Source organism: Polypterus senegalus, chromosome 14, assembly GCF_016835505.1.
Source record: "Polypterus senegalus isolate Bchr_013 chromosome 14, ASM1683550v1, whole genome shotgun sequence".
In the NCBI taxonomy this organism is placed as follows: Eukaryota; Metazoa; Chordata; class Cladistia; order Polypteriformes; family Polypteridae; genus Polypterus; species Polypterus senegalus.
Window position 1 is genome coordinate 89433347 of NC_053167.1, and position 27725 is coordinate 89461071.

The window sequence follows — 27725 nt, forward strand, 5'->3', positions numbered from 1 at the left end:
TTTTACATCCAAAACATTAAAGGTGAGCATGCAGAGTTACTGTCTAATAAACTTGTATCCTGAGGAACTCTTATTAAAAAATAAACAAGGCAACAAAAAATGCTGTGTTTAGCAGAACAGTATGCCCTGGCCAATTTTTTTTCTACTGAGGCCTCTGACTAAACTCCATTTCCAGCATATCCTGAAAGCAAAGCATTTGCGTTATTTATTCATTGTTTTAATGATGTCTAAAAATAAATAGGAGGCAGCGCCCTTTTCTTCAAGTCGCTTCTTAGAAAATAACCCTTTGACTGCAGAAAATAGAATAGGTTGTTTCTTAGGTGGGCAAGTTGGCAGTGTAGTGGTTAATGCCACTACATCACAGCTTTGGGACACTAGGGTAAATTCCCAACGTAGACACACTTTATGCAGAGCTAGCACATTCTATACATGTCGTTGTCAGTCAGTTTTTCTCCCTACATTCCAAAATATTCAATAATCATGCCTCCCAAAAGCAGAGCGCACTTGCGTGTTGATTAACACATTTAAGTAAGAATTTCACTGTACTCTGCACACGTGAAAATAATGACCCTATAAACCAATTATAGTGATCAGCAGTTCTTAATTGGTTTAGTCTGATGAGCACTTTCTTTAAAGGATCTGAACTCATCTACTTTTGGTTCTTCTTTTTTGCTTGATGCTGCCTAGAAAGCTTCCCTGAGCTGAATTAAGCAAGTTTGATGATGGATACACATTGATTTGTTTGATTCTTGCTATAGAGACTATAACTAGGTTACTATTATTGTAAACAGTTACAGTTATGTAATAATTCTCTATATTTCTGCTGTTCTGTTTTTCTGTAAATACTTTTACTTTATTTCATACTAGCTGAAATACTCAGCATTGCCCAGGAGGAAAATAAAGTGTTTTTTTTAATTGTTTGAGAAAAATATAATTAACAAAAACACAATTTTAAAAATAAAAATAAATTAACAAACAATAAAGACTCACTAATGCCCTTAGCTTGCGGTCTTGTATGTATGTTATCATCTAGTTAACTCACGGAACTGGCCAACTCTATATAATTTGAAAAGCAATAGGGGCACGGTGCTGCTTAAATATAAAGAATGCTGGCAGTCACCTGCTATATAGTGTGTAAGCCCGTGCTGTTAAAAGCACAGGATCGTAGAAATTATTGAAATCGTCAGAACTATTCTGGGCATCTCTCTGCTATGAGGATTCGTGTTGCAGATGTGATTGCATCGTTTGTGCATTAGCAGCTAAGTGACTGTCTTTCTTAGGAGGTTGCCTTTTGCCGATGTGCTGGCCTCGCTTGCATATTCTCGAAGCTGGAGCCCTCACCCTGACTCTATGTCTCACTTCCGGGCCGGACAGACACGCACACTTGCACACATAGAACTCTGATTAATTTCAGAAGCAACAGGGGTGCAGTGGTGCTCAACCATAAAGAATGCTGGCACTCATTTTCAGTTCACCCTCTGGTGGTCGTTCCAAGTGTCAACTGCATGATAACATGCACACAAAAAGGTAAGATCACCCCCCACCCTACCCAGAAGGGGGTGGGTTAGGGCTGATTTCACCCTACATTATTTTTAGCTGACCATTGAGAAACATATGTACCAAGTTTGATGAAAATCGCTCCAGCCATTCGGACGTGATGCTGGAACATACATACATACACACATTGACTTTTATATATATAGATTGCTGGATACTTCAAGGGAATTCTTTGAGCAGAATAGTTACTGTAAATGCAGTGACCATCAAAAAAAATGAAGTATATAGTTGGTATCCAGATCAAAATCACAAACAAAGCAAAAGATAGTAGAACTCACCAATATCACAAGAGCATTTAATGAACTGCAAGGGATTCTCCATTGATATTGATGAGCAAGTGGCCCCACTTTTTGGGGGACTACCCACAAAACACATGCACATGTCATATAAAAACTTAATAATTCAGAAAGCAAATCTTCTTCTTCTTTTGACTGCTCCACAGCAGAGCATCTTCTTCCATATCTTTCTGTCCTCTGCATCTTGTTCTGTTACACCCATCACCTGCATGTCCTCTCTCACCACATCCATAAACCTTCTCTTAGGCTTTCGTCTTTTCCTCTTCACTGACAGGTCTATACCAGTCAGTGGAGTAACCGCAGTTGAAATATAAGACTAATGTATAGCATGCAGGTTTGGCTATTTCTTGAAAAAAAATGAGAGTAGAAAACATTAGTGATCCAAGTGTTTTTGATCATGGTATGGTTATTTGGTAACAGATGGGATGGTTCTAGAAATGGCTAATCTCCTGGAATTTTTTACACATTACTGTATATAGTAGCTTACACAGTATGGCATCAACTGAAGACTCCAGTGAGAAGTAGTTGTATCCAGTAAAGCACCAAATTAATGAGAGAGGTCACAATAGAATGGTCAGATTTGTTTATGCTAACAGGAAGACCACAAATATTTGATGGCACACTACAGCAGATCATGAATCTACTGTAATAGAAGTCCATGCTGGGTTCCATTCTTGTCAGCTAAGAACAAGAAGATGAGACTACAGTGGGCATGTGATCAGCAAGACTGGATGTTCTTGTAGGGGTTGCTAGCTCCCTAGTTGGAATAAGTTCTTTTGTAATTGCAGTGTTTTAAGTAACCGAAAATTATATAGATATGATATTAAAAGGCAATATCCCTCCCATAGTGATACGGCGGTAAAAATCACATAAGAGAAAATAACTTAGCTTTCTTTACTGACGATTTATGCAGCATTATAGACGGGAAGCCAATAGCAAGAGAAATACCAAGGTGGGATCTTGATCTATACAGTCTGCCATTTTTCGTCGCTGCGCTGGAAGGCTTTTCAGGACAGATGATATCACCCATCTGTCCGTCGGCTTCAAAGTGTTTGGCTGCTGTCCGAGTTTTTTTATACTGTCTTCTCCACGTGCAGGCCATTACTTAGGTTCCAAACAAGGGAAAGAGAGGATTCCATTTCATCTCTAACAAACAGAAATAGTACAATGCCTATTTTCATAGTTGTATCTTCTCTGTTCAAATGCTTGCCTAGCAGTTCTAAATGCTGAGAGCCCCTGTGTGCTAACTTTGGCCTGGCCTGTACATGTGAGTGGATTTATAAAATAATTTTTGTACAGAGCACAGTGACATTAAACTTGTATTCTTATTACACAGGATAACTGAAAAGTGTGTAAAATGTCACCTGGTCTGGAGAATCTCCATTGTTGTTGCACCATGTACATGGTAGGATCAAAGTTTGGCCTAAGCAGTATAATCGTCATATAGTAGTGTGGGAAATATTTTCTTGGCACAAATTAGACCTCTTTGATATTAAAATAAGCGCCATTTGAATGCCAGGTGCATCTCTTTAAACAGCCTGCCCTTTTGCAAATAAGTACTTACAGATGAATAATGTTCCATGGCACTAAGTACATATCATCTCAGGCTTTGTTTGAACATTAAAGAGGCTTCATTTACTCCAACAGAAACTTTGTGGTACTGTTGAGTGGATATCCATGGATTTAAATTCCTCTTTAATATTTGAAGCACCTTTTTGAATCCATGCCTCAAGAAATTCAGGCTATTTTGCTGGAAAAAGGTGGAGCTAGTAGAGTGGCCATTGAATAATCAGTATTTTTCTTCAGTTATGAGCCCTTTAGAAACTACATTTTCTTATCTCATCCTTTTTTCAAATTAAAATGAATTCTTGAAGAAAATGGTCATGGAGCCTAATGCCTAGCTTCTCTTAGTCTCCATCAGTTTGGCAGTGCTATTTAAAGCTAGGTCATGACTGTGTAACAAACTCCACCCACCAGTTCTTTGTATAATTGAAGCTAGTTATGCACAATGCATTACTTGAAATGCAATTTTTAATGCTTTGTGCTGATCTCCTTGGCATTGTAGACACTGAAATGATAGATTAATAGACTACAGCCAAAGCAATTTATTTTATATTAAACAATTAGAGAGGCAGCCATTCTTATTTTCTGTAAGACTTAAAACAAGCTAAAAACAATCTAATTTAACTCTTTTTTTGTCACATTTTTAAATATACAGTTTTGCTTTTGGAAAATTACATATTAGAGATTTAATTAAAAATAAAAACTAGGCAAATCACATTACAAGTTTGAGATAAACACTGAGTGAGCCCATTACAAGGTGTACACAGGGCCCGTCACTCCTTCACACTTAAAGGTTCTATTAGTCACTCTAGCCAAAGAATTTCTCCTTTAGCAAAGTTGATTTTGTCTTTTGTCTGGACCATGCAAAGCATTCAAGAGCCACTGTGGCCCAAGTTTGCCCAAAGTGAAGCATCATTCTCATGGTGAAATGCTGGCTCCATTGGAGTTCACCACACTACATTACAATATTCATGCATGTTAAAGATAACCTTTTTCAGGGAATGGTAAAAATGGTCATTTTTAGTTTCTGATTTTCTCTTTTGTTGTTGTTGTCCACTAAACCTTTTTATTTAAGTGAACCGTACGTTATTTTTTGCTTGGCTAAAGTAGTTTATTGGATATTGGCTATGGATCAATAATTGTTGCCCCTCAACCCTTTTTTCAAAGCTTCATACTAATAAGGAATTTCTTAAATCAGTGTTCTTACTTGCAAATTCTAATTTCCAACAGTCAAAAAAAAGATTTTGTTATTTCTAAAAAGGAATCTTTTATTTCCCAAAGACATTACTCTCTGGGGTCGATAACAGCATTGTGCCCACATGTGCCTTGGCTGTCTAGTGACAGCTAGTGAGGAAGAGTTTAGTCAACCATTTTACTTTGACTGAACTGGTAGCAAGAACTGGCAAACTCTGGGCTCATTATCACACAGATTCATTTCTTTTATAATTATTATTTAGAAGATATGTTGAAATTACTTACAGCACAGCTCAGTAAGTGCTGAGAATTTTTAAAGACCCTTTTTTGCTTGTTGTGAGTTGTGAGAATTTTTAATTTCATCAGTAGCAGTTTGTAATGAGGGGCACTGGGGTGCAGTCCCCATTCCTAATATTTGAAAAACTTGACTTAAATTAATTAGGTAATGCAAATTAATCATGAAATAAATTTGTTCATTTACAGAACGTGCCTGGTGTCACCACATGTCAACATCCATTAAAAGTTGGTTCCGACTTGTACTTGTTTCATTTCTGTGTGAATGCCTATATTTCCAGAGTTAAGGGTGCCAGCCAAATGATTGTGTTTGTAAGTCCCTGATCTTTTGGCAAGCAGGTAACCTGAGGCTGTCGTTTAATTGGTTCATTTCAGATTTTTCCAGGGTGCAGCTTTCTGTGCCCCGGACACTCCCATATTTATTTATTAATGTTTTAGCTTTTTTTAATCTGAAAAAAAAATCATCAACGCACTATTTCAAATTCATGTCAATGGTTCATGGTTTACACCCGCCATTAACGTAACTACAGATGAGCAAGTGAACCTTTATGGACTTGGCAACTTCAAGTGGCGCTTCAGAAATCAAAGAAAAATTGGTTATTTCTTTGAATTGTTCATTTGAAAAAAACTTAAGACTTAAGAATTCAGCAGTAAGCAAGTGATTGAGGATGAGATCATACACGGACTTTTTCCACAATTTTTATGATAAACAAAGTTGTCTAACTGGATGTGGTATAAATAATGTCTTTTTTTGCTTTCCCTGTTTGCTGTTTCAAAGTGTTGGCACCGAAGTGTTGTGGACAATGACGGGGGTATGAGATGTAAAACATCTTTCTGAAAAATGCAAGTGACATGAAAGTAGCTGCAATCATCTACAGCAGTGTTTTTCAACCAGTGTGCCATGAGAGCTACCCAGGTGTACCATGGAAATAATAGTTTAGTGCACCTGGGTCTGAACCTGAGAGGGTCAAGCTCCGTAGGTGGTCAAGACCTATCTGAGGAGGACAGGTCTACCTGGAAAAGCTGACATAAAAGTAGCTCCGTGATCGCTGTGTTGCAGACACAGCACTAAGAGCGCTTGAAACGTGTCTCCAGGTTGCTAGAGTCCATCTAATGTGTGGTCACTAGTAAGCTTCACAGTGCTGGATATTCGGTATACAAGTTGCCTTTGAGGCATAGAGGGTTTGGTAAAAGGGAATAGCAGCTTGGAGATGCCACCAAAGTGTTCACTAACTGCCATGTCTGTGATCACTGATATTGGAGCTGCTTTTTTACTGGCTTTTCTGGTAGACCCCCCAGCCACCCTTTGGACAGTTAAGAAAAAAGGTTGGGAAACTTTGATCTAGACAATAGCATGAGGCTAAATGTTTTTGTCAGGCTTAGTGAAATGACTCAATTTAAGCAAAAGTAATTGAGACATTTTCAGGCCTGAAGGAAAGGAGGGCAAAATATATGTTCAAGGAAATATACGTATCATGATCATCAAGGCACAATAAGATCTATGCTGGACTTGTCCTGTGCAGATAGTATAAGACAGGTTGGGGGGAGAGATATGTTTTAAAATGTGGGTGTCTGTGGATCTTACAATGTGAATTTGTGTCCTGGTGAGTTAAACCTGGCAAACTTGCATAGGACTGGGCAGACTGGCAGCAAGTGTAGAATAAAATGAGGGTGGGAATGACTCTTTGGGTATGGTAAATGATAAACTGGGACACAAGACTTGAGAAAAATCAGAGGATTAGTGATTGTACAGGGTGGCCCACGAAAAAGTAGCCCGCCTCCCTGACGAAAAAAGGCGCCCTTCCAACAAGAAAGAAAGAACTTGAAATGCAAAAATCTTTACTCACTCTTTACAGAAAGTGCTGAAAATGATTCTTTGTGGAATGGAATACATGTGGCTCGTACTCAACTGGCTTTCGTGATGAGGGCAGTCAATCGGCGTGCCACTCGGGCAGGAAGGTAGGCTACTTTTTCGTGGGCCACCCTGTATGATGTGGATTTATGAAATACAGTGGAAATGGTCAAAAGCTGTGCACTCTATTAAAAGAAGCAAAATAGGATTTGGATTGGACTTATGCTATGGATGTGTTATAGAACAGACGGAAGTGCATGTCATTGGAAGATTGCAGAAGTCGGGGTGTGAACATTATGGTGTGGGTTTTGGCAGAATGGGGAATTGGGCAAGTTGGCAGAGGACTGGGCAATTTAGAGACAGGTGTAGTATAAAATTTGGGTGGCAGGTGCACCTTTTCCTTTCCACATGTACAGTGCAAGTTATGAGAAGAATAAGGGGACTGTGGACAGTAGAAATGGGACAGCTGGCATCAAAATGGGCAGTATGTTAGAAAGGGTATAATACATTTTACTCTGGATTTGTCCCATGTGTTTGGTATTGGACAGGCCAACATCTACATTGGCACTATGATGAGGACCATGAGAGCATATGAAATGACCAGATAAATAGATATGAAAGGCACGATATAACTGAGAGATGTGAAAGGCATTATAGAATTGAGAGATGTGAAAGGCACTATAGAATAGATAAGTGCTGCTTCAGTTTGTCCTCCTAAAGACTCAAATTTTTTTCACCAACCGCCACTGAATTTCATCCATCCATCCATCCTTTCTTTTCCTAACCCACTTAATCCAAGTCTAGGGTTACGGCACAACCTGTGCTTATCTTGGCAGAAAGGGAGCCAACACATTTACTTAAACATCTGCACAAAGTTATTTGAGCCACCAGTTAACCTAATATTAATAATAACAATAATAATAATAATAATAAAGCACTTGCTTGACTTTACATGGAGGAGCACTAAGCAGAGAAAACAACATATAGACTCATGGAGAACATGAAAACATTGCACAGATAGTGACCAAATACAGTATTCTATTCTCAGTCTCCTATACTTCTGCACCACCATATTGCTGACTTTGATTCAACTATTTAGGGATTATTGTTCTTCTTCTGTGAATATAAAATTCATGATGAATAACTTGCTAGTAAGAACACTTAAATCAAGCTCCATTGACTGATGACATACTGACTTGAAGTAAGCCTTAGCACCTGTGTTTTATTCACTAATTAATTTGATGGTTTGGTACTGTAGCTTGATTTAAGAAAAAGACAGAAACAACTCAGCAGACCATTTAGGGGGCTCTGAAAAGCACAACGTCAGGCAGCCTTTTATATTTTACAATTGTGTGAGGGTTTATGGACTGCTGCCAGTTTGCAAGGTAGAAGTTAAAGGAGAAGAGTCCAAGATTAGGTAAATCTGTATCTAAAAAAAGCCTAACAACAACAATATCCAAACATTTGCTGCAGTTTGCTTTTACAATTCAGGCTTGTGGAAGACAATGCTTTTTGGCCAGTAACATAAACTTTAGAATCACAGGCAGTGTTGTAGTCATCTCTTATGTTTTAAATTCTGCCTAATATGTGGTCTGTACTGCTTTGTCTCATTGGCTTCAGAAAGTGAAATATTTGTGGAGACATTATTCCAGTTTAAAGAAGTCAGATTGTTTTGATAAGGTTATTGACATTATTATGGCAAACAATCCAGCATTTCATTTTCTTTTTTTTTGAGAAGTATCCATCCATCCATCCGTTTTCGTCTTCGTTATCCAGGTCCAGGTTTCAGGTGCAGTACGTTTTACAAACTGGGGTAATTCGGTGGTTAGCCCGACTGCCTCACACCTTTGGGAGATTTACCAGCCTGAGCGCTGTCTGTGTGGACTTTGCATTTTCTCCCTGTGTCTGTGGGTTTTTTTTTTCTCACATAACCTTATTTTTCTTCCACATTATAAAGCCATGGTTGCAACGTTAATTGGCAGTGTTAGTTTTGCAGTGTGAGTGGGTATCTCCTGTGATGGACTGCCTTCCAGTACAGAGTTTGTTCATTCCTTGCTCTTCTTGGTGCTGAAAAAAAAGGCTCTGCCCCTGAATCCTGAACTGAATAGGTGGACAATTGTACAGAATATTTTCTATCTTTTGTTAGAAAATGCTGATATTAAGGAATGTTGTTTCTAGTTGTTCCTTATTCCATTTGCAGACTACAGCCTGTTAGCAGCTTTTCTGAATATCTTAAATTTCAATTATTTTGTCATCTTCATAGTTTATTCATTTAAGTTCTACTTTTATACTTCTTGTTCTGCATAGCTTAGTCATTTATTGCTTTTTTCATGCAGTTGTGTTAGCATTATTGACCTTTATGGTTGTTATTTGCCTCCACTGAGTATCCTAAAAAGTACTCAATAATTTAAATCCATTTCAGTGTAACCTAAGGGAGTACTAAAAAATACAGTGCATTCAGTACACCATAATTACATTTTACGCATTCTTTTGCCAACATACTAGTCTGATTTTCACTTTTGCTCCAAAAACCTTTTCTTCTATATTATTTAGAAAGTAATTATTAATGTTGAATAATGCATTAATTTGGATTACTTTGAATTCAATGTAATGGATATTTTGTTTAAAATAAAAAATCCTGTATATGAAGATTGTGTCTTCAGTCTACAACATAAAAATGCAAATGAAGCATTCTGCGATAATAACATGTTATAATAAATATGGATTAAAACCCACACAGGGAATACAACTGAAACTTAATTTTTTTTTCTGTGCTTATTGCATATGTATAAGGATTGTAATCTTGCATGATACAAGTTAATAGATGATTTATTCTTAGTGCATTTTTGCCAGAATCTTCATTATAAGATAATAAATGCTGAAATTGTGATGACACGACTAGACTGGTGTCATTTCCATGGTTGGGATTTGTCTTGGGCTTAGTGCTGCCAGAATAGTCTCCTGTTCATGTGACCCTAGACTGGATTTAGTGGGTTTTAGAATATTAAATTATGTTATGTGTGATGGGACTGATATCACTGGATAGCTAACATCTCTCTCTCTCTGTCTTCTGAATATTGAACCTGCTTCTGTCCTCTTTCCAGGTGCTGTGCAGACCCTGAGTGCTCCTTCATCCAAAGGTGCAGATGCTTGTCCCTGTGCACGTGTCTTGCCTTTGCGCTGAAAATGACCAGACTGATGTTGGGCAGAACTCTGGAAAGAATCTGTAAGGCCGTACTCCTCCTTTGTCTTGTGCACTTTCTCATCATGATGATCCTCTACTTTGATGTCTATAGCCAGAGATTTGACATCTTTGGTCGCTTCAATGGACGCAACTTTTCACGATCACATCACTACTACTTCAATCTGTCTCGTCCAAACAGCACCTTTCCTACTTACCTGGCAACAGGGGACCACTTTTTGGCCAGTTCAAGTCCTGAAACAAATCACACACCAACTGTCAAACCTTTGCCTCCATGCCCTGAAATGCCTCATGGTTTAGGTAGGCTTTTGGATTTTCTGCACTTTAATACGTACTGTAGGAATAAATGGGAAAATGCATGCAGAACTTTACTAATAATGGTGACTGGTAATAAACCAAGAAGTTAGGAATTTTAACCTGGTCTGGAGGACCACAGTTTGGGATGAGAGAATAAATCTCTTAGTTCTTATATTAATAGGATGTGTGATTGTGAAGGTCTGGTTCTGCTAAAGGAAATACAATATTGTGACTGCTTAATAGTTAGAAAAATTGCAATTAGCTGGCATAGGGTGTGGTTTATGTGTCAATACTAAATGACAAATGAAAAGTGGATTGCAATCTGGAGCCAGTAAATCCAATGAAGCTTATTAAAGAAATATGTGGCGTCCTGTTTTATGTTCTGGCGCACCTTCTGTGACAATATAAATAGATTTGTTTAAAGTGTATTTTGCAATACACATTTTAATTTGTTTTCCAGATTTTAAGCATTTTTATGCATTTTTAACTGTGGTTTGTGCCAATAGGCAATAATAAAGGAATTGTAATATGTTAGGATATTAGGAAATATAAAAATATGAAATTGTTTACATAGCAAGGTATTTAAGAAGTACGATTTGCATGTTAGTTTACTACTTCTGGACCCTCATTCTTTGTATACAAGCTAAGCTGAAAATTGAATTCAACAAACAGATGATACAAGTTTTTAATGCACAGCTTTATGAAACTTAACATGCAGAAATCAACATCTAGTTGAACTGTATCAATAATTATAACATAGTTATATAATATAGTCTGTTAACATTTATAACTTATACAAATTGTAACCTCAAGGTGGCGCAAACCACAGACACAGTAATACCCAACACAATTCCAGGTTCAAATAAGTGATTTTAATTTTACAAAACATATTCTTTTCTAAAACACCATTTACAGTTCTCTCCTCCCTCCTCCAAGAGTGTTGCCTGTTGCCTCCCAGCTCTGACTTGATTTAAGTCAGGGGTCGCCAGCTCCGGTCCTGGAGGACCACCATGGCAACAGGTTTTCATTCTAACCCTTTTTTTTAATGAGTGCTAAGTTTGTGCTGCTAATTAACTTCTTGTGAAATAATTTGAATTGAATTGCTTTGTTTGAAAAGATTTGTTTCCCTGAATTTCTTCATCGTTTTTCTGAATTGCTTCATTTCTTTCCTTGAATGACACCCAAACAGAAAAGAAATGAGAAGTAAGTGAGCCAACAGACCAACTAACTCAGGACCTCAAACTCCAACCAATTTCACTCCAACCAGCTGCTTAATGAACGAGGTGCCGATTCTTGTTAATTAAACTCGTTCTTTAATTTCGTGGCTTGTTGATGCTCTCGTAGTGCATTAACAGACATTTCCTAAATTGTTGATTTTCTCTTTTCTAAGAGCACAGTTGAAATGTTTTGCGGATCTGAGCAGATCGACATTCCTGAGAGCTTCGTCTTTCTTTATTTTCAGATACAGTTTGGCTCATTTTGTATCTCATTATTGTTTGGCTACTAATTAAGGAAAAAGAAACAATTAAGGGGTCTGAGTCTTCAAGAGCAAGTCAGTTAAAATTAGTTCAAAAGAAGTTAATTAGCAGCAAAAACAGGACAACTCATTAAGAAAAGGGTTAGAATGAAAACCTGCAGCCATGATGCTCCTCCAGGACCGGAGTTGGAGACCCCTGATTTAAGTAATGCAGCAGGCTTTCTTTTAAACTAGACCCGGGTACTGCTTTCTGTTTCTTGTCCAGGTTATCTGGAGCGTTTACGGGTCATGCGGAAGCAAGGTATGTCTTCCCCTTCTGGCGGTATCCAAAGGTTTTTGTTCCAACCCGTTTCACAGCCAGTGAATAATTTTTACTTCTCACTGACTTTGTTGTTTAATTAGCTAGACGAAAGAACAGTAGTGAAAAACTTACATTTATAAGAACATTTTAAAATGTTGTATTTTTTTCTGCAACTTTAAGTGATAAATTCTCTTTTGTCATTTTCCTATTAATTCATCTTGTTTTGTTGAATTTGCTTCCTTCATTTTATCTTAATAATGACAGTTAATGACAAGCGGACTAATTAATGTCACTGAATAGCTGCAGCTACTATGATTGTCAATAAAACAGAGGATCTGCAAATAAAAACTTAATTAAGATTCGAGTCCAGTTGTTTTGGACCAAATTCTCTGGCCACTGGGATCCCCCAGAAATGAACTTGAGAAGCACTGTAGTACAAGACAGGAGCTAATCCTTTTTGAGACTCCAGCGCATCACAGCACTCCCTCACATTCACGGGTTCAATTTAAATAGGTCTTTTATGTAACCTGTACGTTTTTGGGATGCAAGATAAAGACTGGAGTACCCAGAGAAAAGAATCGTACATACGCATGGGGAGAACCCATGCTAGATCCTCGAGGCATTAGTTCTAGGCCCTGGTTCACTGTTTGGCTTATGAATGTAATGCTGTAACTGGAATAACTGCTTATGTAGATACATGAAAGATGGCATGAAAAACTGAATGTACTGTAATCTATGAGACAGATACTCTCATTCCTTCAAAAACTAAAATAGAAAATTAGATGTTGTGACTTTTAACCACATTCATTTAGGAAATCCAAGCAAAGACTATCACACTATTGTAATAGATTTTCCCAGAAAACAGTAACATAATTTCTTTATCATAAAGTGCATCATTATAAAAAGTGTAATACACTGCATCATTTCAATAAACAATAGCTTTCTGAAAAAAAAAGTACAGTTAGATATGATTTGAGTAAAAGTGCTCCTGTTAAACTTCATGGGAAAAAAGAATTGCAATTGATGTAAATTAGCTGGTTAATTGGACAAATACATAATGTTTTAAAACTAGAGGCTAATTAGAAAAAAGTATTTATACAACTGGTATCAAAAATTGAAAAGAATATACTATATGTGCAATCAGAATATAAAAAAATAACAACGCTGGTATTTGAAATGATTTCAAAAAGCTTCCCAAAATTTCTTTTGAAATCTCTTGTTTTCGTCTTCTTTTGATTGAATAGAAGAAACGTTTTTATAATGGTAATTCGTTTTGGAAAACTGGTATTAGTGAAGGTGACATCTTCAGTTATTACTTTGTTCGTTAAGTGTGCTTTCTGATGCTGTGAGGTTGATAGATGACTGGTATAAATGTGTGTGTGTGTTTGCATAGTCTGTGATTGACTGACATCTCATCCAGGGCTAATTCCTACTTTGTGTTTGTTACTGCTGGATAGCAACTTCATTATACTCTTTAATGCTGGCTTATAAAATAGCTAATGAGAAAATGTCTCAGCAACTAAGTTAAAAAAAATGCTCAGAATCTTTGATTTTTAGTTGTGCCTGGGTGAATGGCTAATGAATTACAAAGGATTCATTCAAACGTAATCATTGTTAGTCATATCGTTATTGACTATTAATAGTGAATGTCTTCAGAAGAAGCTGATTATTGGATTTGGTTGCTCTGTTTCTCTACATGTATCACATTCTGTGGGACCTTTTGTATTATTAATACTGAATTTCTTTGCTCTGTGTGATTATATGGGTCAAACATGTAAAGCACTCGCAACCGTATACAGGAACATTGCAATGTCGTTAGAAGGAAGGAGCGACAGCCTCTGATATAGGCACATTCAAATTCTACCAGAAACACGTTTAACTGGGACACAGTGCAAGTCTAACTTATGGCCAATACTAAAAGTGCTAGAGAGCTGGCTGAATCGTGGCTGTCAAATGAAAACGCCATTAACAGACAGTTGGACGTGAACCCAGCATATGCAGGCTTAAAAAGAAGAACACTCAAATAATAACGACTTTTTGACCAACACCCTCTGAACCCCACCTTATGAATCCATCCCCACTTAGAACCCCCCTCTATATGCTATATATGGTCTTTGATTGCTGTATGTCTAATCATTTTCCTCTGATGATGACATCTGGTAGGTTGTTGAAAGCTTAGGAATAAAAAACTATTTTAAGGTATGTGACTCATTTTCTCCCTTTGTGGATTTCTAGCTACTAATATGCAAACCGTATCACAGATGTTTGCTTCCATAGTTAAAAGTGTAGCTCTTTCTCCTGCCTGTTTTGCCACTCAGTGTAATTGCCTGAAGTTATAGATAAAGAAGTGAAGAGGTGAGGAAGTGCTGAACTGAAGTAGTTTATCTGACCACTGAGTGGTAAGCATGTGGGATTTGAGGCATTTTGGTTAAGTCTACAGAGTAAAGAATATAAAGGAGAAAGTAGGGTGACCATAGGGCACTACACTAGTCCAAACAAACCTCAAGGGAAGAGTCAGAAAACACATAAGACCATTTGAAATGATAATAATAAGAAGAAAATATTTACAACTAGGTACAAGGCGCCTCTGTCTTCTTGATGGGGAAACAATAGCAAAAGCATATGCACAGATAGGTTGCAAACAAAAAAGAAGTGTCAGTTGCATACTACATTTCAAAACATGCTGTGTGGCATGGGAGATCAATGCCCTGAAGATTGGAACTCTTGTGAGCACAATGAAATTTTTTTGAGGTTATTATTCTATCAACATCTTTTGTTGTTTGAGGCATGGTGGTGCAGTGGTTAGCACTTCTGCCTCAGACGTAGGTCAGATTTTTGGCCACAATAATCAGTGCAGCATAGTAGGCGGACAAATCCCTAGAATTCAGGGATACTTTAAAAACCATTGCACCATTATAATCCACTCAAAAAGAATTCAGTTTCTCCTTCATCATTGATTTGAATACATTTTGGCAAACTATGCAGAGTTCACTAATCACTACTGGGGAGTAAAAAACTCCCTTAAATTTGCCTGCAAATTGGTTTTGAGGTTACATCTGCAGCTAGGGCAGTAATAAGATAGCAACACAAAGTTATTTCAACATGGTTAGAATGAACCCTGACTTCCAGTAATTTAGTTAAGGATTACTTATGTGTTAAAAGCTGAAACAGTAAAGGACCTAGCATAAATGGCTACTGTTTACACCTTTGTAGGGCAGAAGAGGTGTTTCCTGTGTTTTTATTATTATAAGAATTATAACTAGAAAGAAAACAAGATGAATTATTCAGTCACAATGAACTACTTCTCTGCTGTAAGAATAAAGCCCAATGCATGCAGTGCATAATGTTACCACAAAGCGAGCGAAGTAACCATGAAGCATGCTTTTCATTGACTGTATGCGTCACTATATGGGATGTAATGCACAGGTAAGGTGCGGCACCGCTTTCCATTGTGTCGTGTTCCACTGTTACAGGGAACTGTGAACCTAGCCTAAAGCCCACTGATTTTAGATTGCATTTAAAGGGAACCGAGGTCAGAGGAATATGGAGGCTGCCATATTTATTTCCTTTCCTTTAACTATAACTGTATTCCAAGTTTAATATAGGTTTTCCAGATATTGTTTTTAGTTCATATAGTTAAGCTTTTTTTGTTTTAAAAGTTAAAACTACCAAAGAATGTGGTTTGTATTTTTGAACCAATACATTTCCTGTTCCTGATTTTATGCCTGCTATTACTATCCAGACACTTGTTTAAAAAATAAATAAACAAAACCTTGTTTTCATTGTGTTTGTCTTATTCTAGTTTACTGCTACAACTTATGTAGTGATGACTTTTAAAGTTTTTTAGCTATGGGAGTAGCAACACTGAAAATGACTAAAGTCTCTCAAAAAGTAGTTATTACAAAGTTAATTTGATAATAATTTCTTTAAGCTTATGCTCACAATGTTTCTTTCCATAGATCCCTTGGTATAGTCTGCATCTTCATTACGCTTGTTTAAGTAAAATACACTCTTGAAATCAAACAGCTGTACCAGGTATTGACAAATTCTCTTGAGATGAGTCTGCAGGAAGCACCAACTGGAAATCAAGTAGCATATCAATTAAAACAAAAACCCCAAACAAAAGGAAAATCAGACTCCATCTTCAAACAGGTGCACATTCAAAGCACTAGCACTGTACACATACACCACAAGTTACTGTCAATTTCTTTCTTTCTCTGTTGACTTTTCATGTCTCTGTTTTTGTTTTATTTTCTTCTACAGTATTTTCTAAGTTAATCTGCAGTTGTTCATAAATGCTTGTTGAGAGAAGAATCCCTGTCTTACTCATTAAATATGTGGCATTTCCAGCATAGTCTAATTTAGTAGACCCAGCACATGAATAAATCAAACTTTTGGCTGTAAGACAGCTTGCAGAATTAGACATTTCAAAGTTTGTGGTTCTTTATGATGTAGTTCAAAACAGACTAGCAAACAGTGTACATGCTGTTGAAAATGCAAAGATTAAAAATGAAAAAATAAAAAGTTGTTATAGACAGCAATTATAAACATGGTAAAAAGGTGTAAGGCCCAGAAAAGTATACAAGGACCTTGAAAAATCTGCTCAAAAATGACTACCCTAGGCTGCCAGCTACTACTTGTAGGATTTGGCCTACAAAGGGCCACAAATGTGGAGCTGGCTTTACAAGTTCAAAATATCACAAATATGCCAGGAATATATGAAAATATCTTACAAAGGAGAGGGTGTCTGTAAACCTCTGGCCTGCTGAGATAACCTTAACAAAGTGTCTTTATAAATGAAGAATTGATTTAGCTATAAACCAGTGTTTTTCAGCCAGTGTGCTGTGAGAGGTACCCAGGTGTACTATGGAAATAATAGTGTAGCGCACTTGGGTCTGAAACTGAGAGGAACAAGTTCAGCAGGTGATCGAGACCTGTCTGAGGAGGACAGGACTCCCTGGAGAAGATAGCATAAAAGCAGCTCTACGAATGCTATTTTGCAAAGACAGTATTTCAGACGCATCTCCTGGCTGCTAGAGTCCACTTAGCTGAGTGTGTGGTCGTCAGAAAGCCTTACAGGGCTAATGGATAGTGGGCATATGAGTTCTCTCTGAGGCAGAAATGGGTGAGCAAACAGACGAAGCAGCTGGGAGATGTCACATAATGCTCACTAAGTTCATTGTCTACAAGCGCTGATCACGGAGCTGCTTTTTTTACCAGCTTCTCTGGTAGTCCCATCCCATTGGACAGTTGAGTAAGTGTATGGCATAAAATGTGCTTGTGGTTAGTAAAACAGTGGTGTGCCTTGGAATGATTTTGGTTAAAAAAAAGTGTACCACTATAGAAAAAGGTTGGAAAACACTGCAATAAACAAAAAAGTCAGAGCATTGGAAAAAAGGATTTGCCTAAAAGGTAATCCAGATCAAACAAGTCCCAAAACACAGTCCAGAAAAAGTCTGAAGGAAAAATCCATAAACCAGAATATCAAACAAAAAAGCAAATATTTGCTAAATCTCAAAACAGCACTGAATGCCTATCTGAGGGAAGCCATCTAATCCACCAGAATAAAAGTGTGGAGGGCGGTCCCTCCAGTGTGACTTGATGGTGGCTCAGACTCTTGGGGATTCCACCCACAGAACACAAGGAACATATAAAACCATAAAGACACAGTGTGTATAAATAAATAATAAATATACAAATTGGGTAAAAACAGGAAAAAGCAATTCAAAATGAACAAAAACCATAATAAAACAGAATATGCACCTAAGGTACTGAATAAAACAGAATATGCACCTAAGGTACTGAATAGTACCCATAACAAAGTTCATACTACAAATACACAATACCAGTATCTTTCCAAGTGTTAAACATTAGCCTGAATTACTTTAATTTGCTTTTTTTTTTAATGTTTTTGTTTCCTTTGAAACTGTTGACACTGTTGCTGCCATCGAAGATGAATGCAGACTCCTAGAAACAATATGGCACACTGTATTTTTACTTGTTATAATAGCATTATTGCTTTTTTATATTAGGAACAATGTGATAGATTCCACTTACAAAGCTAATCACATTTAGATCTCTTAGATATCTACTGTACATCTTTGAAAATTTTCTTTGACATTTTCAATTGTGTAGTTTTATATGTGTAAATCCGTAGTCAGCCATACGTAAATTTTTTTTTTTGTGCTCTTACTACTTAAGATTATTATTAGTAGCACCAGATAGTTGCCAAAAAGTATGGGCAAAAACAAAATAAAATACAATGTAAATCATTTTTAATTGACAAAGTTGTCTTTGTTGAACAGCTAATTGAGCCCTTGCTGCAACAACCTCTTGTGATGCCTGATTCGCACACCATGACTGGTGGGTCTGACAACACCCCAGCACCAAACAGTTTCTCATATCTTGTTGAAGAAGTTAAACTGTATTTTTAAAACTAGCATTCATTTTATGGAGTTGGAAAGTGAGGCACTTAATGGTACCAGAGGAATGGTACAGGGAGGCAAATAGGAAGGAAATAGAGCAGTGAAGATAGCAAAAGCAAAGTCAATGTTGGATGTTCTGTATATGAGAAGGAGAAACATATTTGTGTCAGATAAAAAAGAGAGAGCAACAAAAGCAAGGTCTAGAGAAGGCCCGTGTATTTATGGGTGCAAATACAAAGAGTTAAATTGTTAAAAAGAGAGTGATAGTTGGCAAAATAGAATGGTTAGTGATGGAAATAACAAGACTGAAAATTAAGACAGCATTAAGTAAGATTAAGGCAGGAAAAGCGCCTATACCCTTAGGAATACAGATTTAAGTACTGAACGTATTACGGAAAGGGGGGAGGACTTTCTACTGGAATAGATGAAAGTGGTGTAGGATAAGGTAAGGATTTGTGTTTAAACACAAAGGAGATATACTGAATTGCGGGAAACTTTGTGAGATTTTGTTAATTGAACACTTGACGGAAATTGTTAGAAAAAGTAATAGATGATAGATTTAGGTAGGGTAAGTGATAGATGGGATGGGCTAACGAAAGGCATAGGGATAGTAGATACAATATCTCTTGTGAGCATCTACAGAAAAATAGGTAAGAGGGAAAATTAAAATGTATATTTTGCATTGTTAGATCTTGGAAAGGGCTTTAATTATATTGCTAGGAAATGGAAAATTAGCATTGAAAAAGTTTGTGATTGAGAAAAGGGTGACGGATAGAAGACAAAGCAGATATCGAAAGTGGGAAATCAAAAGAACTTGCATCAAACAATATACATGAACCAAAAATCAGAATCAAAGAAACATGCCTGTTAAGTCAAGGACTGGAAGATCAAAACCAAAATCTTCTATGATGAGGTTTTTAAGAAACGTATCCACAATCTTAGATTTTAACGAGACGTCATAGCTGACCTCATATCTTGGGATGTTTAGGAAATTTCATGCTGTACTCGTCTGGGTCTTTTCCAAAACAACATGACAACAAATGACTGCACCTGTCTGAAACTAAACATGGAGAGTAGAGGAGATGAAAGAGGCTTATATTTTAAGAAGGTAGAGAAGTTTTAATGTTATTAATTATATATTTTTTGTTTATGTTTTGGATGATTAAAGTCTACCATGAAGCTCAGCCTGCTTCCACTGAGATCTTAATAAGAAGAAGAGAATAGAAAGTGAATGTATGTATCTTAATGGTGCTGGATTTATGAAACTACAATAGTTTATATTCTCTTTTTTTTTTACAACATATAAATTACAAAACTGAATTTGGCACATTCATATTTGTTTCATGATTTGCAAACTAGAAAACAGACTTCAGATTATGAAAGAGGCCTGGATATATTATTCAGCTCTATGATTTCCTCGCAGATTGTAGTATTCACTGCATCCTCTCCAGGGTGGTTACTTCCTAATCATAGCCAAAAGCCATTGTAACATTACAAAATATGTGGAATATATTTGTCAGGAGGCTAGTAGAGTTTAATGTGTTGTTTTTGAAGAAAGAAAATCACGGTTTCTTAAAACTGCAGCACCGGGGAGAGACTGTCAAAACACTACAAACACACAGTTTCATTGCTGTGCTTTTAAGTGAAACTGCCACATAGTGTTTGGCACAATGGAACAAGTCAGTCTGCCTTTATGAACAGATAAATATCACTTGGAGCTCAGTGAGAGCTAGCACAAAATTGCTGTCTTTTTATTTTCATCATTTAACAATGTGTCAATTTGCAGAGTTATTTAGTTAGTAACTTTGGTTATTTCTGCAATTTATACCAATGTGCATATTTCTAAGGTTTAGAAAATGATTGGATTCAGCTACTTACTTACAGTATCTATCTATCTATCTATCTATCTATCTATCTATCTATCTATCTATCTATCTAAAGATGACACCATGTAATTTTGTAAATGCAAAGCATCACAGGTAACCTGTCCTGGGTTGGTTTCTGTTTTCTACATGGTGTCGCTGGAATAGGCTGTGATTCCCTCACGGTTCTGATTAAGATTTAGCAGGTTGGTAAATGTTATGTTAAGTTGCATTGTACCTCTTTGTTATTATTGCAACCCTAAAATGTATGATAAATATGTTTATGCATTGAAATTAAATCTGAGATAAAAAATGCACGTATGTTCTGAGTGCTGGTTGTCCTATAAAAACTACTTTTTCAAATAGAAAATAGGAATAATTAAATAACTACATGTATGTGAAGCTCCATATGTCAGGTATGCTTTTTCTAGTACCTTTCATGGCTAACAGTGCTCAGATTGCTTGACATGATAGTAAACTGCTATTCTTGTTATATGCCAGGGGTTACACAGAAGGTCCATGATTGTTATTCTGCTGTAAATCTTTAGCCATTGGACTGTACATTATCCACAGACAGTAACACAGTGAACTACTGTATTTCTAAATGTTACCTTTTTTGTATGTTTAATGTCATAATAATTTTATTTGTTATATGCATCAATCTGTAAAGTGTGCTGTATCTACTATCTAATAAGATGTCAGTTACTTATAATCATTTGAAGTCCAAAATATGTTTTTACTCTAAGAAGGGTTTACTAATAAATAGCCTGATGAAACTTAAGTTTTTTAGGTCTTTACTGTGAATTTCCTAAGTTTAATGCTAGATACAGTATACAACAGACACCTCTAACCTGAAGAATGAACATTGTTTTGCTTACTAAATAAATAAATATAATTTGCGACTCTACTGTAGCACTTGCACCAGAGTGTCTGTTAGTGAATACAGTATGTGGGTTTGTGTGTGAGTGTACCCTGTGATTTACTGGAGACTAGTGCCTTGTACCTGATATTACTGTAGCCTCCAATAACGCTTAACATAAGAAATTCGACAGACAAGAGAGACCATTCAGTCCGTCAAGCTTGTCTGTTTAGCTAAAAGCTAAGTGGTTCTAATATAAGTTTCCAAAGCATACCAGGAACTTTACTGGCCTTCTCAGAAGAGGCTCAGCCCAAAATGGTGCCTGCCAACTACACAGACAGGCCTCGTCCTAACTAGGCCAAAAATGGGAAAACTGACTTTTAAAGTTTAAAGTAACTTATGTTTCCCAAAATACACAAAAAAAAATCAAAAATACTCTTCAAACCTTGACTTGCGAGGATAAAGCCAAAGCAGAATCTTTAAAGGTAAAGATATTTATTTGTAAATTATATAAGAACAAAAATGGATAAAGGGGTTGAAATAGGGCAAAAAATATTTGTCTAAAAAGGTAACCCAGAGCAAACAAATCCTAATAGGCAATATAAAAATCAGGATCCAAGAATGGAAGTAAAATAATATGAACCAGAAAAATCAGTACTTAAAAAAATATACTCCAGAACTATTAAATAATCTGCTTGCCTCTTTTAAATATACAGAGTGAAGGTGGTCCTCCAGCGATGACATCAGTGTGGCCCCGCCTCTTGGGGAAGCACCCACAAAACACAAGAAACAAAAGAAAACATAATACATACATAGTAAATAAATAAACAGAACAATAATAATAATAATAATACATAATTACAATAAACATCATGAAAATAATACTTTACAACAAACAAATAAGACACTGAAAATGAAGATAAGCCCTGGCTGAAACATTACAGGTTATCAGTTTTTCTGCTTCAACTTTATTTCTTGATAGTTTGTTCCAGATTCTCACAACTCTTTGTGTAAAGAAGTGAATCCTGGCTTCAATTCTAAATACACTTCCCATTTGTTTACTCCAATGTCTTCGAGTACGTGATTTACCATTTAGTTGAAAGTCTTCTACTGGATCTACTTTATCAACATCTCTGAGATATTTGAAGACCTGAATTAGGTCCCCACACAGTTTCCTGTGCTTGAGATTAAACAGGTTTACTTCTCGGAGTACATGTTCTTAAGTTCAGGGATGAACTTGGTTGCTCTCCTCTGCTCAGCTTTAAGTGCATCAATGTCTTTCTTAAATTGAATTAGGCAGATTTGAGAATGTTATGCTGTGAAACATGCTGGGTGGAAGCTCTACTTTATTGGACCGAATATTATAGTTGTGTAGTATAAATGAATCTCCATTCATATCATTTTGTGATACTGTTCAGTTTTCTATCATTAACTACAATCCTTACCACAGTACAGTATTTTGAATTACTCAAGGGAAGACATTTAACAATTTTGTGTCCCCGTTAGTAAAGTATTAGAGAAATGAAGTGTTCCTACAGTAAATTAGATAAGTAAGTTTTTATATTTTGCTGTTGAATCACACCACAATCCATCCCAGTTTAGACATTTGCACTATGGTAATTGCTGGTGGCCATCTGTAAACCTCACAATTACAAAGGCCATCTGAAGTAGCTCCTTTACAGTATGAGCTAATAGGAGAACTCCTATACGTGGGTGTCCTGAGACAAGTCTGTAAGTGCCACGAGTCGAGTATTTTGTGGTGACATCAACTTTGCTGTTTCTTCCTACAGAACTTGTATTCCAGATGTCACAGGTTTGTAGCTGGGCGTTGGCAGTTAGTGCAGCATAAAAGTGTTAACTGTAATGGATCATGGTGTGTTTCCATTACAAAACAATCATACGCTAAGTTCTTATTATTTTTCTAAGATGGAGAAAATAATTCATAAAGAGATCTGTCCATTTTCATAATTGTTCAGTCCTGTTCAGAGAGCCATCTGTTTCAGAAGTACTCAGTTATGGATAGATTGTCACTTGATGGTAAACATAATGTCAGCATGTTGTTAGTATTTAGTTTGTAATTAAGTAAGAAAAGTTTTTTTTATTTTTGGTGAGTTTGAAAACAAATAATTTTTACTCACTCACTAATTCATACTTTTAATAAATTTTTACACTTTTGCTACACTCAAATCCTGAACTTGTTCCAGGCAATACACATATTTATTGTTAGATATAATATCAAATCTAGGAATGCATAGTTGCTCTTCATGTGCACCTTCTAAAAATTCCTGATGTATTCAGTCACATCGTTTTTCCATCTGTCCTGCAGACCTCTATATTGCCTTTGCAGCTGCCCTTGGGTCGTCCTGGGCTGACGCTCTGCCAACTGAATGTTCTGCCAAACCAGTTGGAGCACAGAACAAGCAGTCATCGTGCTGCTTCTAATCCTCAATGTGTTCCACAAGCTATTACAGTAATATGATAATAATACACCATGATGTTGACAGTCTGAAGTATGCATTTGAAGAGCTTCTCCAACTTCCTCAGTAGACAAAATAGAAATTGACAATAAATGTTATCTAAAACTAAATAAGGGGGTTCTCCAAATTAGCAGCTGGGATAGAATTAGTTGAGAAAAAAGAGGAGCCACTGAACTGGCCCAGGAGGAAGTCAGTGAATCAGTAGTGACTATTTTCATTGTATGCCCTTATCCTCATGAACAGAATTGTTTTGCTGGTGTCTGCTTTTTATGCATTCAATGCATCTTTATTTAATTCTGGAACTCAATATTTGAGTTATACATTACTTTGTGTTTGCATTTGGCAAAAGATATAATTTAAAATAAACAGTGATTGATTGATAAAGAAATGACTTGCAGTCCTGTGTAAGAACCCATTTGCTGCTCCCCGGATCTGGTCAAAAGGTTCTTGTACTAGCCTTTTGGCCTTTTTGTCTTTTTGGCAGGATTTTTGCAGTAAGCTAAGATTCTGCAGTAAGCTGTGCTAATAGATTTCAATTCACTTCTCAAACCTATTTTCAGTCTAATCTAATTATGGTAATGCACTTGTCATAATATGGTATGCTGAGGTCCCCTATTAGATAGCTGATGAACTTGAAATTACATTTGCAGTTGAAAATGTTGGCAGGAAATATTTAGAAGTGCTGTGAGCAGTTAGGGAATAGAAGGAAGCTGCTTTTAATGTGCTATCATTCTTTAATTCTTAGACCCATTGTTAGGCTTGTTCGAGCAGCCTATGATGAATTGATTTTCATGTGACTAAATTCTCTGAGAACCAATGCATGATGAGATGTGTGTTCTTGAATGGCTTGTAATGATTTATTTGTTGAATTACATTTTTAATTTATTTTTGTTTGCCTGAAACAGTTTTTATAATGCCAGTATTTAAACACATATCAAAATCTGGGTTTTCAAACTTCTACCACATGATACAAAATGAATACCTACCGAAGTGGCACACATATAGAGTTTCTAAGTATACATCAAGAAAACAAAATTAGGGCTGATATTTTGGTGATCTGCCAGGAACAGTATGGAGTGTCTCGTGTCCCTAATCGGTTTGCCCCAATTTTTTTGTTGTTATGTTCCCATTTTCAACCAGTTATTGATGTCAGTGTATATACTAAAAAAGAAAAAAAAAACTCTCATGCTGTTATTGTCATTTTGTGCCTTAGTTCCATACAAAAATCAGTACCAGCAAACTCTACGCTAACTGTGCAATCTGCGCTTAATTCCCATTTACTACTTAGAACAATAGCTAGTCTTGTACATCTTTTCTGAAATTGTGAACTTAATTTATTCACTTAATGCTTATTATCTGCATCAGTCTTTGTCATTAGTTACCATTAAATTCAAAGGAAAGGCTAGCAAAGCTTCACTTCACATGAATGTCATTCTACAAGAATGCAATAATAGGCCATGCTAATATTCAAATCTCTGGTCCCACTAAGCAATACAAAGTAAAGCCTGTCCCTGAAGAGATCAAAGTTCTGAAGTTCTTACCTACTTCTGGGGTTTATTATTATTTTTTTTTTTCTCTAGAAGTAGCTGCTGCAGGGTTACTTTTTCTCTACACTGTTTTATTGAAATATTTGCTGTAAATATTATTGTTAATAATATTGTATAATGTATCCACTCATCAGTTTCATAAACCATCCTTCCTTCTATCCTTCTATCTATTTCCCAAGCAGTGCAGAGTTAGATGGCAGCTGGAGCCTATCCCAGCAGTCATGTAGGCACAAGGCACAAACACACACACCTTCTCCAGTGTAGCTACTCGCCTTTATCTAATATGCATGCCTTTGAACTGTGAGAAGAATATATTGGATAATGGATGGAAGGATATATATATTGTCATATAAATGACTCCAAGACATTATAAAGGTTTGGGGCAGCCACCCGTATATTGTTTTTCCCAGCTGCAAAAGGGTTTTCTGAATCAAATACACGATGTGCATATCACAGAATCCAAAACCGAACTGCTATAGTAGCCTAAGATGGAGACTTTAAAGGTCTTGAGAGGAACTGATGTCATCAAAGGGGCCGGAACTAGAAATGACATCATCAAAGGGGCCGGCTTTGGAAGTGACATCATCAAAGGGGCCGGCTTCGGACGTGACATCTTCAGAGGCGCCGGAACCTTGCAGGATTTCCCAGGAAAGGTCTGTAGGGAACTGAGAAAGACAGTCAACGCACTCCGCTGCCCCCTGGTCGGATGTTTTATTACAATTACTCGAGCCCTTTAGCTACCTCCTACTCGCACTTGTGTGACAAAATAAATATATATATATACAATATTGGACAAAGAATTGGGGTCCCCAGGGAGGTACCTGTTTAATAGCTACAATGCTAATTATACTTCAGCCAATAAAAGAAAGCAATAAAGCTGAAAATCAAACCATTCACTGATCGTGCACGCTCCTGCTTCCACTCTCCAAACTCCTCCCAGAATTATGCCTCTTTGAATATGCAAATCAATATAAATAGCCCTTAAGCTCAGCGTTCTGTGAAAATTCAATGGTAAAAGCACGGGGGAAAATAGAAATATTTCAGTGAATACCAAGTGAGGGCAAGTAAAAACGTTCTATTTGTTGGTTTAAACAGTGGTATAAACAACAAAAGGAAGCTGATCGAGTGACATAGAGTGTCGGAGAATCTCGAAAGCTCAAGTTCACAAAGTCACACAGTGCCCGAAATAAAAAAGAAGTTGTCAGATATTAAAGTCTCCGTGAAAAGGGGAGTTATAGTCCACTGTCTGAGTGTCATATGAAAGCTTATTAGGGTACAAATTTCTCAAATCCCATTGTAAGTAAAGTAGCACGTTAAATGCTTTGCTTTGTATATGTTCTTCTAAGTGCTCTATGTGTGTGAATCTCTACATGCTTCTTAAACGGGCTTTCTCTTCCTCCGACAGGACACAGAATCCATTACATTCATGATATTACAGCTCTCTGAATAATTTAAATACTGAAATGTATACTTGATATAATTTTCATGATGATAGAAATTAAAGCATGTGTTAAACATGGGAACACGGTAGCGCACTGATTGTTCATGACTCACGCAAGATGCTTGCTGCGCTGTGCATGACCTTCAATGTAATAATGTATTGCAGTAGTACTGTCTCTTTCAAATGTACTAACCCCCAATTCCTGTCCTTCCTTTTCTTTCTCCAAATACCCAATTTCCACACAATCAGCTCAGTAATAGACGTTAAGTTATCTGAGAACTCCAATTCTTCAGAACTTTTAAGGAACATTGAAATATCTTCATAGTACATGTTTAATTATTATATCCATCTATCCATCCTGTGTCACGGCAGCCCCAGCAAGAATACAGCGCTGCAACACCGTTAAAGTTAAACTTAAAAGTTTTATCTGCATAATATAATAAACATATTTTGCTGCATTTTAACTTAAAAATGATATCGTCAATGTATGTAAATACGCGCTTTATAAAGTGGCTCAGGTTGTGCAATTTTATAACTGTATTGCAAGTTTACAGTAAGGTGATTGTACTTATAAGTACAAACAGTTCTACAAGGAGCACTTGATGGACTGATTAATTGCGTTTATAGTTCTTGGGATGAAACTTTTCTGAACCGCGCGGTCCGTACAGGAAAGGCTCTGAAGCATTTGCCGTGTGAGAGCAGTTCAATAGACAGCATGGCTGAGGCAATGTGTGCTTGATGCTGTATGCCGATAATTCTATTTTCGATCAGCTGCTGTAGAGCTGTGATTCCACACTCAGATACAGTGATATAAATACTCCAAGTGATGCAGTGAGAGTAATGTGGAAAAAGATGATCTGCTGTGGCACCCCTAACGGCAGCAGCTGAAAGAAGAAACAGAAGGTTCAGTAAGAGTAACAATGCTAAAGCAGCTATGGTATTTGGAATAGTTTGGCTATTCCATGGACAATCATATTGTTACAGGTTAATTTCAATCAGATGCCTTAAGCTAATTAACAATATGCGGTTAATTTCAGTGTATATGATAAAGCCGTGTCAGGGATCTGGATCTAAAAAGAAA

The 27725-nt window shown here is 36.7% G+C and overlaps 1 protein-coding gene across 2 annotated transcripts in view; it reads left to right on the forward strand.

Annotated features, from left to right (window-relative positions):
• Positions 1-27725, forward strand: part of b4galt2 (UDP-Gal:betaGlcNAc beta 1,4- galactosyltransferase, polypeptide 2) — a 648560-nt gene that overhangs the window by 167243 nt on the left and 453592 nt on the right. For both annotated transcript variants that reach the window (XM_039736141.1, XM_039736142.1), the window contains exon 2: positions 9861-10258. In XM_039736141.1, the coding sequence (XP_039592075.1) occupies positions 9943-10258 (316 nt within the window). In that variant the 5' untranslated portion in view covers positions 9861-9942. The remainder of the gene's footprint in view (positions 1-9860; positions 10259-27725) is intronic.